Source organism: Aethalodelphis obliquidens, unplaced genomic scaffold, assembly GCF_003676395.1.
Source record: "Aethalodelphis obliquidens isolate GAN/ISIS:26980383/991018 unplaced genomic scaffold, ASM367639v1 scaffold18, whole genome shotgun sequence".
In the NCBI taxonomy this organism is placed as follows: Eukaryota; Metazoa; Chordata; class Mammalia; order Artiodactyla; family Delphinidae; genus Aethalodelphis; species Aethalodelphis obliquidens.
This window is the reverse complement of record NW_020837962.1, coordinates 26,991,311-27,008,508: the sequence shown is the minus strand read 5'-3', so window position 1 is coordinate 27,008,508 and position 17,198 is coordinate 26,991,311. Positions and strand designations below refer to the sequence as shown.

At 36.8% G+C, this 17,198-nt stretch overlaps 1 protein-coding gene across 1 annotated transcript in view; it reads left to right on the top strand.

The window, feature by feature from the left end:
• PLCB1 (phospholipase C beta 1) overlaps positions 1–17,198 on the top strand; it is a 681,896-nt gene that overhangs the window by 476,649 nt on the left and 188,049 nt on the right. Inside the window, exons 5-9 of the mRNA XM_027118192.1 lie at positions 3,928–4,007; positions 5,796–5,849; positions 6,954–7,029; positions 15,151–15,251; positions 16,842–17,008. Of these exons, the coding sequence (XP_026973993.1) occupies positions 3,928–4,007; positions 5,796–5,849; positions 6,954–7,029; positions 15,151–15,251; positions 16,842–17,008 (478 nt within the window). The remainder of the gene's footprint in view (positions 1–3,927; positions 4,008–5,795; positions 5,850–6,953; positions 7,030–15,150; positions 15,252–16,841; positions 17,009–17,198) is intronic.

Here is a 17,198-nt window from a genome sequence, read left to right as displayed (position 1 = left end):
GGTCTCTGTAATCCCCATCACAAGAAGAGATCGATCCTAAGGCAGAAAATGTCACTTAAGAAGCTTTAGGGTTTAAATAGCAGGGGCTGAACCAAGCTTAGTAGCAATCATCAGAACTTTGCCTCTGAAAGTAGAAAAACAAATACTCCAGATTAAATAAGAAGCTGTCCTTCCAATGCCATACTAACTAGGGCCCAGTGCTGGATTTATGAGAGCACTGCCAGGTTGGGAGCCGTCTACCCTGCAGCAAAGCATATGTCATAACCTCATAATGAGCTGAGGCTGAGGCTGCTTTAAGCTGCTCTGGCCACATCTCTTAGCCATGTTGTTCTTAATACAGCTGTAAGGACTTTTTGGTTATTCTAAAACAAATGACCAAACTATTTCTTTATTTGCTTGGGAAGCAAGTAGACAAAAATTGGAATAATGCTTAAAGTTCTGCCCCTGGCCCAGCAGTACACTTAAACATGCATAAAATATACAAAGGTTTCTTGGAAAAAATGCAGATTTTGAGTCAGAGATCTGGTGTGGAGCTTACAGTCCTACATTTCTATCAAGCTTTCCATCAGTGCTGTAAGTCCTCTTGCTACTCATAGCATCATCTGACATAGCCCTCACTTGGGATACAGATTCTCTGCCACCCCCTCCCCAGCATCTGCATCAGCATCTGCATTTTAACAAGACCTGCAGTGATTTGTATGCACATGAAAGTTTGAGAAGCCCTGCTCTAGAACGTATGTGAACCAATTTCTCCAACACTTTGGTTGCACATCCCCTATTTACACAATGTAGCTACTTCTGGTACCCAAAAGTCCTGAAATTTGTTATCCGTCCGACTCTAACAGTGCTCTACCCATATCCCCTCCAATTCATTCACCATTTTCATATACAGCACCTCGATGGGGATGGGCTTTCACTTCCAACAGCCAGCACCCATGTCTCTTTGTTGTATGCACCCTCTGGATGCTGGAACGCCCTTTGCGTACTATCAAGGAAAGCAGGAAGTGCCTGGGGATTTCCATCCCCTCCAGCAAGCCCTGACCCAAGACTAACAGGCACAGGGATCACTATACTCCAGCTCCTTTTCTGCTCATCAGAAAACTCAAGTTTCAGGAGTGGTCTACACAGGGAAAGATTAAGCCAAAATTACCATCTGCGGAGTTTGCTTGGTATCTCAACTTTCTGCCTTCTACGCTTCCCAGTCCTGCTCACTCCCTTATAATGTTGCCAGGGAACACTTTGTAATAAACCCATTTCTCATAAATTCTTGTCTCAGGGTCTGCTTCTGGAGAACTCAAAGTAAGACACATGCTGTTTTAGCTCAGTGTAATATAGACTTAGACCAGTACCCCACCAAGGACTGAGTTATTTCTCAAGTTGGTTTGGTTACTGCTTTAGACCCTGAATTTTGATTCAACCTGGGTCAGATTTTCTGCATATCTCAAAAGGCTGCAGGAAGTCCATGGATTCTAGGAATTCCACACTTGGAAATTTAGATGCTCACATTCTGAGAATGTGGTAAAATAAATTATGCCTTACTTTCTGAAACAGCTGTGGCTGTGCAGTGAAGGTGGTGATGATGCAATCCTTCAGCTGGCTTTATAAAGGACCCATAGAAGGAGTGAAGGATCCAGAAGACCTGCCCTGACCCATGCTGCAGCCACAGCTCCCAGCTATGTGTGGCTGTTGAGCACTTGAAAGGCTGCCAGTGCAAATTAAGACAGGCTCTCCGTGCAAAATGCACACCTCTTTCAAAGACTAAGCACATAAAAAGAATTATATAATAGCTCAATAATTTTTATGTTGATTACATGGCTAATAATATGTTTGAAATATTGGCTTAAATAAAATATATTATTACATTTGTTTCACCTATTTCTATTTTTTTTAAAGTGGCTACTGGAAATTTAAAATTATATGTGTAGTTCACATTATATTTCTGCTGGACTAGATGTAAAAGAGGTCTTATCTTTCAACCTAAAAGGTCAGACCCAATTAAATCTCCCCAGCTCTTCATAATACCTTCTCTGTACCTATTTCTGTTGTGGAATTGGCCCCTAGTAAACATACAAAATGGTACATTGCCTCCAATTATAAATACTTTTACCAAAGCATAAGGTTGCCATGGAGCCGGAAAAGTCTAAAGTTCTACCCCTAGCCTGGAAAATATTATACCAGAAACATATTTTGAAAATCAGTGCCAGTAGTTATTACTCTTAGTTTAAAATAATCTATTTTGAGGACATTTTATTTTAAAGCTGTTAAAAAGTTATTCCAAAGCTTTTCTGTGTGTCCATCAAGTTTGTTTCACTGACAGCTCTTCTGTACTATCTTCCCCAAGCCCTCCATCAACAGTCCATAGAATCCAAGGCCTCACTATGTCTCACCTGGACTGTGACAGCTTCCTAATTGAGTTCCCCCGTCTGGTTTCTCAGCCTCAAATCCACCCAGCATTTGGCTGCCAGATAACCTCCTTAACCTACCATCTAGCCCTGGCTCTCCACCTTCACCCTAAAAGAAAGACCTTCAGTGATATTATATTTTTTTGCCAAATTCCAGAAAACTGAACAGACATTAAATGCTCTCCATACTCACACCCAAGCTCTATGTTTTTTTGTTGCAACTTCCCCTCTTTCTTCCAATTCCTTTTAGGCTACTCCCCATTCCCACTAAGTCCTGCCGCTAAAACATACCCAACAGAATAATGTAAATCTTCTTATAACACATAGAGTGTTGTCATCTGGGATTTTTCTCTAAAGTCCAAGTATTTCAGGTGACAATGTAAGCTGCTTGATCACGCTTATTTGTGCAAAATTGATTTGCATTTAATGTGAATGTTTTCCTGCTTAATTTTATATAACCTCAGAATTTAAAAGACTTCAAGGGAAATTAAAGGTCTTTAATTTGTGTGACAGTTTTTACTGTGCTGATTTTTAAAATAAACTCAATATTTTAAAGTAAAACAAACACCTAAACAAACAAGAAACACTGCTTAGAGTGCCCTCTTCCCTCTCCCATGACTCTATACCCTAAGTTCTACCTCAGATGTTACAGTATTACATGATGACCTATTATCAGGGCCTTAAATCAGGAGGCAAAACACAAAAGACCAACAAAGCTATAGTAGAAATAACAAAACTAGGTGGAAAAGCTGTTGAACTAAAAAACATGATTTCATTGAGGAGGGAGCCAAGTCAACTACAACATCAGATGATTACATTACTTAGCTCTTATGTCATCTTCTCTTATTTTTTTTCAGCCCAGAATGTTAATTGTGTGTTCAAAATCATCACCCAGAATGGAACTTCAACTGTTTTTTTGTAGATTTGTTCTTTCCCATTTTCTTGGAAGCCAAGAGAGATCAGTGGTGAATGGTGTGAGGTAGGGATTGAGATTAGGTCAGCAGTAAGGAATGGACTCAACTCGGGGGTGGGGGCAGGGGAGAGACAGTACTGGATATTGTATGACATTGTGACTGCACCTAGTTTAGAGAATTTCTAGAACTGTAATTAACATTTAAAGAGTTCCTGGTATAGCTGCTTTGACTTGAGTAGTAAAATAGGAAGATCTTATTTGCAGGTGTGTTGAAAAGATAATTATTTTAAACTCTTTATCTGTTTATAATGCAAGGAAAGGAATAACATATACTTGCTTATTAAAGGCAACATACCAGGTCTCTATCTGTAGGGATTTTAAAAAGCAGATAAAATTTGTTTATGGGTAAAGAATATTTCCTTAGGAAAGGAGTAATTGCTCAGGGATTTGAATTTAATTATGTCATTTTTACAGGATAAAAACAGGAAAAAAACCCAAAACCCTTAGGCATACAAATTGAGCTAATTTGTCTTCCTAGTAGCCTAGCTAAAAACATGTGTCTAATGACTGTACAGTAGTTAAGCTAATGCAAGTGTGATTTACATTTTTCAGGAATGGACAAATGAAGTTTTCAGTCTGGCAACGAACCTGCTGGCCCAAAACATGTCTAGGGATGCATTTCTGGAAAAAGCGTAAGTAGCTCTAATTTTATTGCTAAGGGTGCTGCTTCATTTGAATCAGTTTCCTTTCTCCTTTGTGAGTCTTTTGTTTATGCTGCACTGGCTTCTCACATTGATAAACATAAATTTCCCTCTGGCACTTGTTAGAGAACTGATACGTCCACCGTTTCAAACTGGAAGACTTCCAAGAAAGATCGTTCTTTCCTCTGAGCCACACATCAGGGTTACGCTGAGCTCGCCTGAATGTCAATGCCTTTGACACACAGTAAGCAGATACTTCTAAATCCTGGCAGCTGTGCTCAGAACCAAAAATTATTCATCTCAGGGAGTCTTCAGCCCTATATCTGCCTGTGTTGTATCAATTATTAATCTGAGGAAGAGAATGAACAACATATGGGACTCAATTCTCTCGAGTCTAAGATCTCTGATAGATGCTACTTAAATCAACAGGCTGATGTCCTGACTCCTGTCCTTATAGACAATCACAGCAAATGTTAGTAAGAAAAGAGAAAGAAGATGTAGAGGAAAGAGCAGAATGAAAAGGAAAAGGAAAGAAAGCAAATCAGGATTACCCAGTGGCTCTCAAATTACAGTCTTTCTGAAATTTATTTGACCAAGGAAAATAATGATTTCTGCCAGATGAGCAGCTAGGAAAGCTGGTTGTGTTCAGTTTGGAAACAGTGTGTATCCAGGATTTTGGGAAGCCTTGAAATGAAAACCACAAGTGGAAACATTACTAGGTGGTCCTCTATTTTATTTAATAACTTTCTTCCCTCTTCTTCTGTAAGACATACCCATCATTCCAGACCAAAGACTCCAGGCCACATTTCTTTCATACTCTTCTAAGAAATCCTTTTACTGTTAGTCAGTACTCACAGGTCTTCACTTAAATGCTCTTTCATGTCATCATCTCATCTCCTTACTTTGTCACCTTCAAGACCTTTCCTATGTGCTTCCCCCTTCCCTCTTCGTTTATTCCTCATTTTTTAAAAATTGTCTTTGATCTTACCATTCTTCATCTAACAGACATTTCTGGAACATCTGTTGTGCCACACAATGTTGGTGGAAGGTGACACAGAGAGTGATAAGATGTTTTACCTGAAACATAGCATGTTATAGCTCGTAAAACATGTAGCTGGCTAATAATATCTATTGCAAATGTCCATTTCAAATAGGCATCTCCCTATGAATAGCTGCTATGGACATTCTAGAAAATGCCTTTTGATGAACACACTGTAAGCATTTCTGTTGCATCTACACCTAGGTATAGGATTGTTGTGTCATAGCATGAGCAGCTGGTGGTCCCAGTTTACACACCCATCAGCAGAGTTTGTAAGCTGTCCTGCCCCTTCTCTCTATCCACATGTCCAGAAGCAGTGGAAGAGAAAAATGTAGGTGTATATTCACACAATAGAATACCATACAGCAACGAGAGTGAAAGATCTACAATGAAAAGCAAAAATATGGATGGATCTCAAAAGCATAATATTGAGTGAAAGAAGCCAGACACAAAAGAACGTGATTCCATTATGTAAAGGGCAAAAATAATCTGAGTTGTTTAAAGTCAGGATAGTGGTTCCCACTTTTGGGATAAGCCCTGGAAGGGGGCATGACGGGCTTCTGGGATGCTACTAAGGTGATAATATTCTTTTTCTTGATCTGGGTGCTGATTGCAGAAACTTGGACGATTGGTGAAAATTCAGCGAACTGTACATATGCAGGAGCCCTTTTCTGTGCATTTTATTCTTCAATAAAAAGCTTTAAAAAAAACTAAATACTTGTTTTCTGCTTCTCCAACAGCTATACTAAACTTAAGCTGCAAGTCACTCCAGAAGGACGCATTCCTCTCAAAAAGTAAGCTTCATGAGCATTTCCCATTATTCTTTTTTTTTTTTTTCCCCCTCAAAGATGTGAATCCGTGCCATGGCTCTGTTTTGGTCCAAATAGGAGCATGGAAATGTGTGGTAACCCTGTCCTCCCACACACTCCATATGCACATCAGTGCAGCTGGTTTCCTCATAGAGATTTCCTGGGCCTCCCCGCTTCCTGTGGCATCATTCTCAAGAAACACCAAAGCAGGAAGGGGGTGGAGGGGATGGGGGACCCTTGCTGTTAAACCTAAAAGACCATCTGAGACTCAGATCTATTCTAGGAATGGAAACTGGGCGACCACAATGCCTCTTTCTTCCAAGATGACACTAGCCTTGAAGCAGGGGTTGCAAACTCAAATGTCAACAGAAGCCAGGCAGGGAACATGCATGATGAAGCAGGCCAGGAACAGGAAGGAAAACTGAAGAGTGAAACCCCGTCTCAAGGAGACAAGGACAACTCAACTCCACCATATTCCCTGTGGGACTGGTGGGCTCTGGATGCTAGATTTTCTAATGTTTCAATAGAACCCATAAATCCAAATTGTTATATTAAATTGTTCAGTACTTAAGTTATATTTTTTAAACCCAAATTACTGACCAACAAAAGCACATCTCTAGACCATGTTCAGTCAAAAGCCTTTAACCTTTGACTTACTAGCTACCAGTGGGCTTCTGCTCATAAAAAAGTTACATTATTAATAATAATACTATTAATTAATTATTATTAATAATATTAGCAACGTACACCTTTAGAGCAGTGAGTAGCAGCAAGGAGACAGAGTTGTCAAGGATGTTGATTTTAATGCTTAATACAATACCAGAGGCTATTTAGTGCCATGTTTTTTAACTGGGTCATCACCATTGTCTCAAAATATTGATTTTATTTTAGGCACTTTGATTTTAAAAAGCACACACATAGAACTTCCAGAACACATATGCTGATGCTAGAACAATCAGTATCTTTTAATTCTCTAAAGATGAATTATAAGGAGGTTTGATTGAATGGAATGTTTCAGCTGGCGTCATCTACAAGTGTGATCCAAATGCCTTTTAAGCATCTCTCACGTGGTGTGCTTTCACTTCACAGCATATACCGCTTGTTCTCAGCAGACCGGAAGCGAGTTGAAACTGCTTTAGAGGCTTGTAGTCTTCCATCTTCAAGGGTGAGCATGTTGCCTTCCTAAAACTAGCACTGCTAAATAGCCCTGAATAATCATACTAAAATATATCTTGCCCCAATATTATCCAAACATTTTTAAAACTAAGAAGTACATAGGACTTATTTGTTAATATGTACAATATACGGGGTCACTGTATTAGTTTCTTTCACTCCCATAACTCCAACATTTTCAATAAGAAAGACCCTTTGCAAGTTGAAAAAAATAAATAAATAACCAATTAATACAAAAAAAGTACTGGTCAAAAATATTAACATTACTAAGAATTTAAGCTTCTTATTAATTATAAATCCTTTCTTGATGTCCGTTGAGATATTAGCTAATGATTATAGATTATGATTAGTAGTATTTTAAAATATTAATTTCATCTTCTCCCCTTTTTAAATGTCTAGGGCTAATATTTTTAAGTTAATAAGCAATTAGAATGGTAGTACATTTTATAAATAAATATATTTATGTACATTGCAGGGTGGTTCTCAAAAGGCTTTTGCAAGAGGAGTACAGGATCAAAACAGTTTGAAAATTGCCTACTTTGCTCCTATGGTAGTCAAGTAGATGAGAGGATAAGCTTGTAAGATGCTTTTTTTTTTTTCTCTCAATACATTTGAGGCACTTAATATACGTTGACCACTTAAAATAATTCGCCTTCATTTCAATGCATTTCTACATACCTGGCTCTAATTATCGTTGTTTCTGGGATAGCTGGGTCTGTTGCATAAAACCTTTTCCTTGTACTATATGCAGAACACTCCTTTCTATTATGAATTATTTTTATCCCAGTATCTAAGCAACAAGTAAGCAAGAATAACACTTATACCCAAAGAAGAACCTTTGAGTCTCTTGAAACATGCTGACAGTGTTGAAGTTGCACTGAATGAAGTTGAGAAGCCATTCTTAAATGTATGGTTAAGTTATAAAAAGTATTGAGAGCTGTTGCATCAGTTACATCAGCCAATTCTTGTGAATATTTTTCAGAAAAATGAAGTTTATTAACGACTTTGGTCGGTAACAGAAAAGAAAAAATAAAGTCACTCTCCGCTATCAGTTTCTTGCTATTTGTGGAAAAAGCTGCTGATGCTGCAAACACTGGGCAGAGAGCTGTGGAAAGGCCCCCAAACATTTAACCTTCACTTTAATAAAGCAAAAGAAAATGATCAAACTTGTTTATTATTGCTCTTTCATTTGATGCTTTAGAGCAGGAAAGATATAACTGTTAAGGTCTTGTCCTTGACTCAACAAATATTTTTTTTTATTTGACTTATTTTTTTTTCTTTTTTTTAATTGAAATACAGTTGACTCACAATGTGTTAATTTCTGTTGTACAGCAAAGTGATTCAGTTATATATATATATGTATATATATATGTGTATATATATACATTCTTTTTCATATTTTTTTCATTATGATTTATCACAGGATATTGAATATAGTTCCCTGTGCTATACAGTAGGACCTTGTTGCTTATTTATCCTATATATAATATTGTAGTTTGCATCTGCTAATTCCAAACTCTCAGTCCATCCCTCCCCCACCACCTTTCCCCTTTGGTAACCATAGTTTGTTTTCTATGTCTCTGAGTCTGTTTCTGTTTCATACATAAGTTCATTTGTGTCATATTTTAGATTCCACATATAAGTGATATCATATGGTATTTGTTTTTCTATTTCTGACTTACTTCACTTAGTATGATAATCTTAAGTCCATCCATGTTGCTGCAAATGGCATTGTTTTGTTCTTTTTTATGGCTGAGTAGTATTCCATTATGTATATATGTACCACATCTTCTTTATCCATTCAGACTTGACAGATATCGCTTGAGCTCTTACTATGTGCCCTCCATCACTGAGAATATGGTAGTGAGCAAAATGAAGTTCCAGTCCCAGGATTCAAGGACCATATACTCTCTGGAGGTGCTAGTCAAACACTTTGACTGATGTGTGTAAATTGGGGGGGGAATGCCATGAACAAAAGGAATGGAGCACTGCCACTGAAAATAAGGGAAGTTCATTCCAGAAAAAGAAAACAATGTGTGCAAAACCCTGAGGCTGGAAAAAATTTACTGGTTTGAGTAACTGAAAAAAGACCACTGCATTTAAGCATGAAAAGAAAGTGTGAGACATGAATTTAGAAAGACATGCAAAGAATTTTTTTCCTCTGCAGTTGCTCCTGAATTGACCTTTACTGGATAACATCTTGTGAAAAAAAAAAATCAAAAATGTTAACTTATTACTATAAAACTAGCTAAGGGAAAGAAGGAATAGAAAAATGAAGCTGAATAGAAAATCAAATCCATCAATCAATTCTCTGTAAATTGCAATTTTCTAAACAATTGGATTCTGACAATTCAGTCGATAAATGCAGATTGAGTTTTTACAATCCACTATGTCTATTATAGGTTCACACTTTCAATCCAATGTCAACTGGAGACATTTTTAAAGGAAAATGAGTTTCAAATAACAGGAGTTATGTTTAAATTGAAAAAAATATTTATCTTTAGTAAATTAAATGTTATGACAATTTTCTGAAAACAGATTGGAGACTTTTTAAAAATATAATCAACTTCCATCATAAAGTTTTGAAAGCTCATTATTCACAGTAAAGTATACTTTAGTTGGAGGACTCGTAGAATTACAATGCTGTAAAAAGATCTAAAAAACAAAGTCAGTTTCAGAGCTAGGAAATGAATGCTTCCTTGAACTGACTATATTTTAAATCCTTGTTGTAAGTTCATATCTACAGAACAGTGGCCCTAGAAAATATCCACTAATTAGCAAAGATATACTGACAAGAGGTGTTTTAAACACTCCACAGAAGAAAAGGTTACGTAAATGGTAGACGGTAGTACATATCTGGGAGCCTTATATAGCCAGTGGTTGTTCAAACTAGATTTAATTGTGTTCTGTAAATAGACACATTACCAGAAATACTGTGGATATCCTGTTGAGATTTTTTAAACATTATCTTTGTGCACATTGTTAGGGATAATTAATGCACTTGAACTTGTATCCTGACCAACATGATCCATTGAAATAGCACATTCCTTAAAGGGTACTCCTTTAGAGATTTCAAATGCTTCCTAAAGTTATCTTAATTGTTAAAAAGTAGTACTGTATCTAAAAAGAGAGACAAAGTAATTACTGTCTTCTTTAATAATCCAAACGTATTTTCCAGTGAGAGGTTTGAAGACTTTTCCATATTCAGAAAACTACTACTTTACTCACAAACTTTCTGAGAACAGAAAATAGTGTGTTTGCACCAAATTCCCTTTGATTTAAGGCTTTATTAACTTGAAAAATAAGCTCACTGACATTTGGAATCATATTATAGTCTTGGCATAGCACTGATCTTTTAATGAAGAAGATAAGAATAAATCCATATTTTTTTATAAAATAAAGCTTACTATAGTTATCAACATACATGTAATACCAAAGAAAACAGCGATTATTCTGGATTTAAAGAATTCCATAAATTTTACTAAAGAATACTATGAACAAAATTTACAAAAGAACTTCTCCCAGGATAACTGTAATAGGTTGCCTTTCTCCTATGCCTTATACCCAGAATGTAAATTAGAAATTATAGTTATTCATTCAGCTGTGATTCTTAAAATCACTAATATCACAATTCCATTTTATAACCACATTATGTATTCAGTTCATTATCAGTAGTTTACTTGTAATTATTTCGTGTACTCTCTGGCTGTCTCAACTTTTGATTTATAACTTTAGGACAAAAATACTGAAAATAGATTGAAATCCTGAATTTACCGGAAAATAATTCATTGATTTGTGAAGATAAAATCTGTATGTGGACTCCTTATTCATTAAAGTCCACTGAATTAAATTAATATGTTTTTGAATAACATTTCTGAATGTTAAGTACCTGTTCATTATAGAATTGTTTTTTAAATCTACAAATGTATAAAGAAGAAAATACAAACAGTATCCAAAAACTGATATGCAATTTAGTTTTCTGGATTGCAGTGTGAGTTGAGGAATCAAGCGACCTTACTTCAAAACATAGCAACCGCCCCCCCCGCCCCCGCCAATTTGATGCCGTAGACAAATTTTGTAAGCTCCCATCTCTTCAGTGTATGTATCTGTAAAAGGGGTCCCTAACCATGCCAACCTCATAGAGTTGACATGGGATTAACTGAAAACATTCAAGTAAAGCTCATAGAACTATATGCTTGACATACAGTAAGTGCTCAATAAATATTAATTCCTATTATCCTCTGAGTATTTTTACATATGCATATATGTATATGAGTTTTTTCTCTTTTTTTATTTTCAATTTGGCATGTGGATATGTCATAACCTGGTCTTTGGAATCTGGAAATGTAAATGCCACCAGTACTATCTCAAGTTTTTTGTTTAATCTTTTCTCTTTTGAGATTCTTTGTATACAAGCATGGAATTGAAGCAACTACGTTTTTAAAGTATGGAAATTCTTTGTAGTTTCTGGAATAAATGGGCCTGATTCTGACTGTATTGGTCTTCTTAGTTCTCCCTCAAAAAGTTTGGATAACAATGGCAACAAATAATCACTGACCATCTGTTTTGTATTGGAGCCGTGATGTGGTGAACCAAGTCCTGGACTACGAGACAGAAGACCTAAGGTCTTGTCCCATACCCAGGTTCACCCAACAGACATTAATTAGGTGCATATTATATGCCAGGCATCATTCTTGGGACACAAAGGAATTAAATAAGAGATAGTCACTTTGCTCTAAAACACGCAGTCTAGTAGATCATCAGAAATATAAAAAATAAAGGAAAAATTGTGTGATGGATCCTCTAAGGAGGGTATATAAAGGTGGATTATGGACACAAAAAGAGAATGTGTCATCTCCACCTGGTTTGGTAAGGAAGGGTTCACAGAAGAGTATTTGAACTTTGGGTATAATCTTAAGGGTATTGGACTTTAAGTTTCCTCCTGCTTAAACAGGACAATGAATCTATTCTATCCAATTCACCAAATCATGAGGTCCAGGAAAAGAAAATAGGTGAATGACCTTTGTGAATTTCAGCCTTATTTAAAATATACAGAATTGGTAATTGCCTGTAGCTTTTCCCTAAGTATCTCCCCCATACTCTTTCACTTGAGTTTTCAGTGGTGCACATTTTAACTTTTTTCTCCAAAATATATTTTCTCCCATTTTCACCCACTGACCCTAAAGGGTATCTTCATCAGTCAAGTTGGGCAAGAGAAAAATGAAGTTGTGTTGAAATGCTGTCCATTTTCTATGTGCTAACATCCAACTGGTAATAAAAATAATACTGTATTTATTCAGCTTATTTCATCAATGTGTCCTCTCTAATAGGAAGTTCTAATTCATAGCTGGTAAGTAAACATGGTTAGAGTTTTAGTAAAGCATATTGCTCTATGAAATTATGTTCAACTAAAGCAAATGGCTTTAGTTGAATCTGATGTTCTGTGGGAAGCATACTTGCTGTCAACTTCCACTTTTGTCATAAATTACACTCATTCATTTAGTAAATATTTATTGTGGACCTGCTATATGTTACAGATTGAGCAGTTAACAGGCAACACACAAGTCCTAGCTTGTGTTGATCTGCAGGTTAGCAAGTAATACAGAGAACTGTACAGCTGGGAGTACAAAACAGTTAAATAAGTACTGAAATATGAGATAAGTGTGGTGTGATGGTAGCACAGAATGGAAGACAAAACCTGGTCTCAGAGGAAGAGATTTTAAGCTAAGACAAGAAGGGAGAAAAAAAAAGAAGTCAGTAAGAAAAGGAAAACAATGATTGATATCCTTAGACAAAATCTGTTTATTTGTATGCTGAGGGGAGGGGGAGGTAGAGTGAGCTCTAAATAGTAACTAAACAGTAAGGAGACTGGGAGAACAAATTTGGGGTTCATCAAATCCAATAAAGTCTGATGCTTGAGTTGGCCGACAGAGCCACTGAGTATTTCCTTGAGATTTGTTTTAAAATCTCTCTTCCCTGTATCTCTCAGCCAAAGAGTAGGAGAGAGGCTCATTTCTGGCTATTTTAAAAACTACTTAAAAGAGACATGGGAGTCTAACTCCGAGAGAGGGTGGCACTAAAAAAAGTGTGCATTGTCCAGCCAAAAGGTTTTCTTTCATTTTGTATCAATAAATTAAATGGAATTTTGGAAACCTGTTTATAGGTTATACTTGTCCCCATCTTTTGAGTGGCAAAACACCATGAAACAATTTATGGGAATTTCCCATTGTTCTAAGAATTGGCCACTTGTGCTCATGATTTCAGAGTTGGTGTCCAGGTAACTGAACTTAATGGTGTAATGCATCTTGCTATATATAAATGACACGTGTTGTTTGGTTGTCTCAAAATGCTGTTTTGCAAGATGGATTTTTTTTTTCTGCCCTATAAATTGATTTAGTAAAGAAAATATTATTTTATTCGTTCATTTCTTAAATATGGGACTCCTGCTGTTTGCCAAGTGGTGAGCTAAGTTTTCTTATCTGTTAGCAAGCAGTGTAGTCTCAGACCATAATTCAGACAATAATTTTTAGATATTTCTGTAAAGGTACATTTCCAAAAATAAGAATACGGTAAAAGGAAGGGTGTTTTCTTTGGTTTAAGGACTTGAAAATAATCATATAAACACATACCTGAAAAAGGAAAAACGACATGAAGAATGTCCTTCCTGTTAACAAAGGCTTGAATACATGCTTCCGGTTTCCATGGCAGCCCGACTAAACAGAAAAATAAGTCATAGAAGTCACTTTTTATATCAATGACTTGCTTTCCAAACAATAGGAAACAAGAGGAATCAGTGAGAAATAATGACCGATGTCCTACTTATGAAAAGTGTTTTGCAACTTATCAGATTACTTAAACCAGAAAGAACGTTGTTTGAAAAAAAGACACAAAATTGGGATTTTATCTTTTCATTTTGAAAATGTCTTTCTACAGGTTCTTTACTTTAAAAAAAAATACATTCATTCAAAAGTCTGCTAAACATCACATAAACAATGTGAATGTGCTTCATGCCACTGATCTGTACACTTAAAAATGGTGAAATGCTATATTTATTTTCTGTATATTTTATCACAATTAAAAATGAGATTAAAGTCACCAAAAACAGCAACCTAAAAAAAAAAAAAAAAATCTGCTGAACAGACCCTGTTTTCCCTAGATCTAACCTTATTTATTTATTTATTTTTAACATCTTTATTGGGGTATAATTGCTTTACAATGGCGTGTTAGTTTCTGCTTTATAACAAAGTGAATCAGTTATACATATACATATGTTCCCATATCTCTTCCCTCTTGTGTCTCCCTCCCTCCCACCCTCCCTATCCCACCCCTCCAGGCGGTCACAAAGCACCAAGCCGATATCCCTGTGCCATGCGGCTGCTTCCCACTAGCTATCTACCTTACGTTTGTTAGTGTATATATGTCCATGCCTCTCTCTCGCCCTGTCACAGCTCACCCTTCCCCCTCCCCATATCCTCGAGTCCGTTCTCCAGTAGGTCTGTGTCTTTATTCCTGTCTTACCCCTAGGTTCTTCGTGACATTTTTTTTTCTTAAATTCCATATATATATGTGTTAGCATACGGTATTTGTCTTTCTCTTTCTGACTTACTTCACTCTGTATGACAGACTCTAGGTCTATCCACCTCATTACAAATAGCTCAATTTCTTTTCTTTTTATGGCTGAGTAATATTCCAACCTAAGTGCCCATCGTCGGATGAATGGATAAAGAAGATGTGACACATATATACAATGGAATATTACTCAGCCATAACCTTATTTATTGAATGTACTTCAGAAATTGCCTTAACATCCCTTTAGAAGGAGAAAACTCTTAAGCTTAAAATATAATGAAAAAACAGAAAATAAGTCTTTTGATACCTCAAAGCCAGTGTTCAAGTGAACTCCACCACTGACCTCATAGATGTTTTCTGAATGTTCACCCTGGCCTCCTATTGATCTTATGGAAAAACCCCGAACGAACTCTTTGGCCAACCCAATAAAAGAAAGAAAAGAGGAAGGAGGGAGGGAGGGAAGAGAGAGAGAGAGACAAAACTGGGAGGATGAAAGATAACAAAGAAAAAGACCATTTACTGACCCTCTTGTTTTATTCCCCAGAATGATTTGATACCTCAAGAAGATTTCACTCCAGAAGTGTACAGAGTTTTCCTGAACAACCTTTGTCCTCGACCTGAAATTGATAACATCTTTTCTGAATTGTAAGGGAACACATTTTAAATCGTTTTGTTCTGCCTTGGCAATGGTACTCAGGGTGCTAGCTAGGGCAGGATTTTGAGCAGTAGAGGGAGATGGCAGAACCTGTTTGTACACGATAAATAATAGCAGTGATTCTGTGTAATTTGATGGAGACAATCACGCATTCCTACCCCTGATGTTCAACCACTTTTTTTTTAATTAATTAATTTATTTGTTTTTATTTTTGCCTGCATTGGGTCTTCATTGCTGTGCACAGGTTTTCTCTAGTTGCAGCGAGGAGGGGCTACTCTTCGTTGAGGTGCGCAGGCTTCTCATTGCGGTGGCTTCTCTTGTTGCAGAGCACAGGCTCTAGGTGCGTGGGCTTCAGTAGCTGTGGCACGCAGCCTCAGTAGTTGTGGTTTGTGGGCTCTAGAGGGCAGGCTCAGTATTTGTAGCACACGGGCTTAATTGTTCCACGGCATGTGGGATCGAACCCGTGTCCCCTGCATTGGCAGGCGGATTCTTAACCACTGCGCTACCAGGGAAGCCCTCAACCACCACTTTTAATGAGTGAAGTTGGCTATGATTTGTTGCAGGGTGTCTGTGTTTTAGAATTCTCAGGGGGCTCTGTGTAGTTTGAAGATTATGGCTAGAACAGAGAAGCATCTAGGCTTACTTTGTGGAGATAGACTGTTGTAGAAAGAATGCTGACCTGGGAACCTGTCATATTACCTCTTTGCATCACATTAATGAAATGAGAAGTTTGGATTACTAAGAACCTTAGTAGCTGAAAATTATCTTGCTTTTATGTTAGAAATCATATAGGCATTACGTTTTTAAAAATGAATGGAAAAAAAAAGAAAAACACATCAAAACACCAAGGCAAATATGGGGAAGTAGCAATTTATCAATACCTTTCTTGATATACCGAAATCTATGTGGTGACAGATCAATCCAAAACTGACAGACTAAATAAAGATTTCTTTATATGAAAAACAAGCAAACAGCACTGCTGAAAATGATATCAGATGTACTCACTTTGTCATGTTCATTGCCATCGACTATTGATTGAACATCTGCAATATCTGTACTATTGAACTTGTCTTTGGGTTGTCAACTGGATTGAAATGGGAAGTTTGAATCACACTATATTGCAGAGTTATAGACTCTTGCTGAAGCATAATTTTAATGAAAAGAAAAATGTGCCCAAACATATTGGGTATTTTTAATAATGAGAAATAAATACATCTTTAGATGATTAAGCGGGATATGAGAATTTGATGACTAAACCAGAAGTTAAGCATCATAATCAAAAAACAACCCATACTCTGTGTTCCATTTAGAGTGGTACATCTTCACACACAAGATACAGTATTTCCCTATTGTGGTTTTCTTATGCATCTGGTATAGTTCAAGGGCATTGGGATTTGGTGGCAGTGATTGCAAAAGGTTGTGATGGAGCAACACAATGTTTTTAGGGCAAGATAGGAATTCCAGTATAGCATGCTCTTGCCAGGTATGGCAGGAGTTTGTTTCCACATAGCTAAATGCAAATATATGAATGAGACTTGGTGGAAAAACCTTCTAATTTCCTTGTTTTTAATTGTTTTTAGTGGTGCCAAAAGCAAACCATACCTTACAGTTGATCAGATGATGGATTTTATCAACCTCAAGCAGCGAGATCCCAGGCTAAATGAAATTCTTTACCCACCTTTAAAGCAAGAGCAAGTCCAGGTGTTGATTGAGAAGTATGAACCCAACAACAGTCTTGCCAGAAAAGGTCAGTCCACTTTTTCCCACACCAGAGCAAAGCTCAAGTTCTAATTGTGAGTGGGCCACTCTTGGTAGTCATGGACATCAAGGATTATTCAGGAGGGTTTCCCACATTTATATGCCTGCTTTTCTTTCTGACTTAAATCACTGGTGGTTTAATCAGAAGATTTTTTTAGAGTTTGGTATGTGATGTTTTT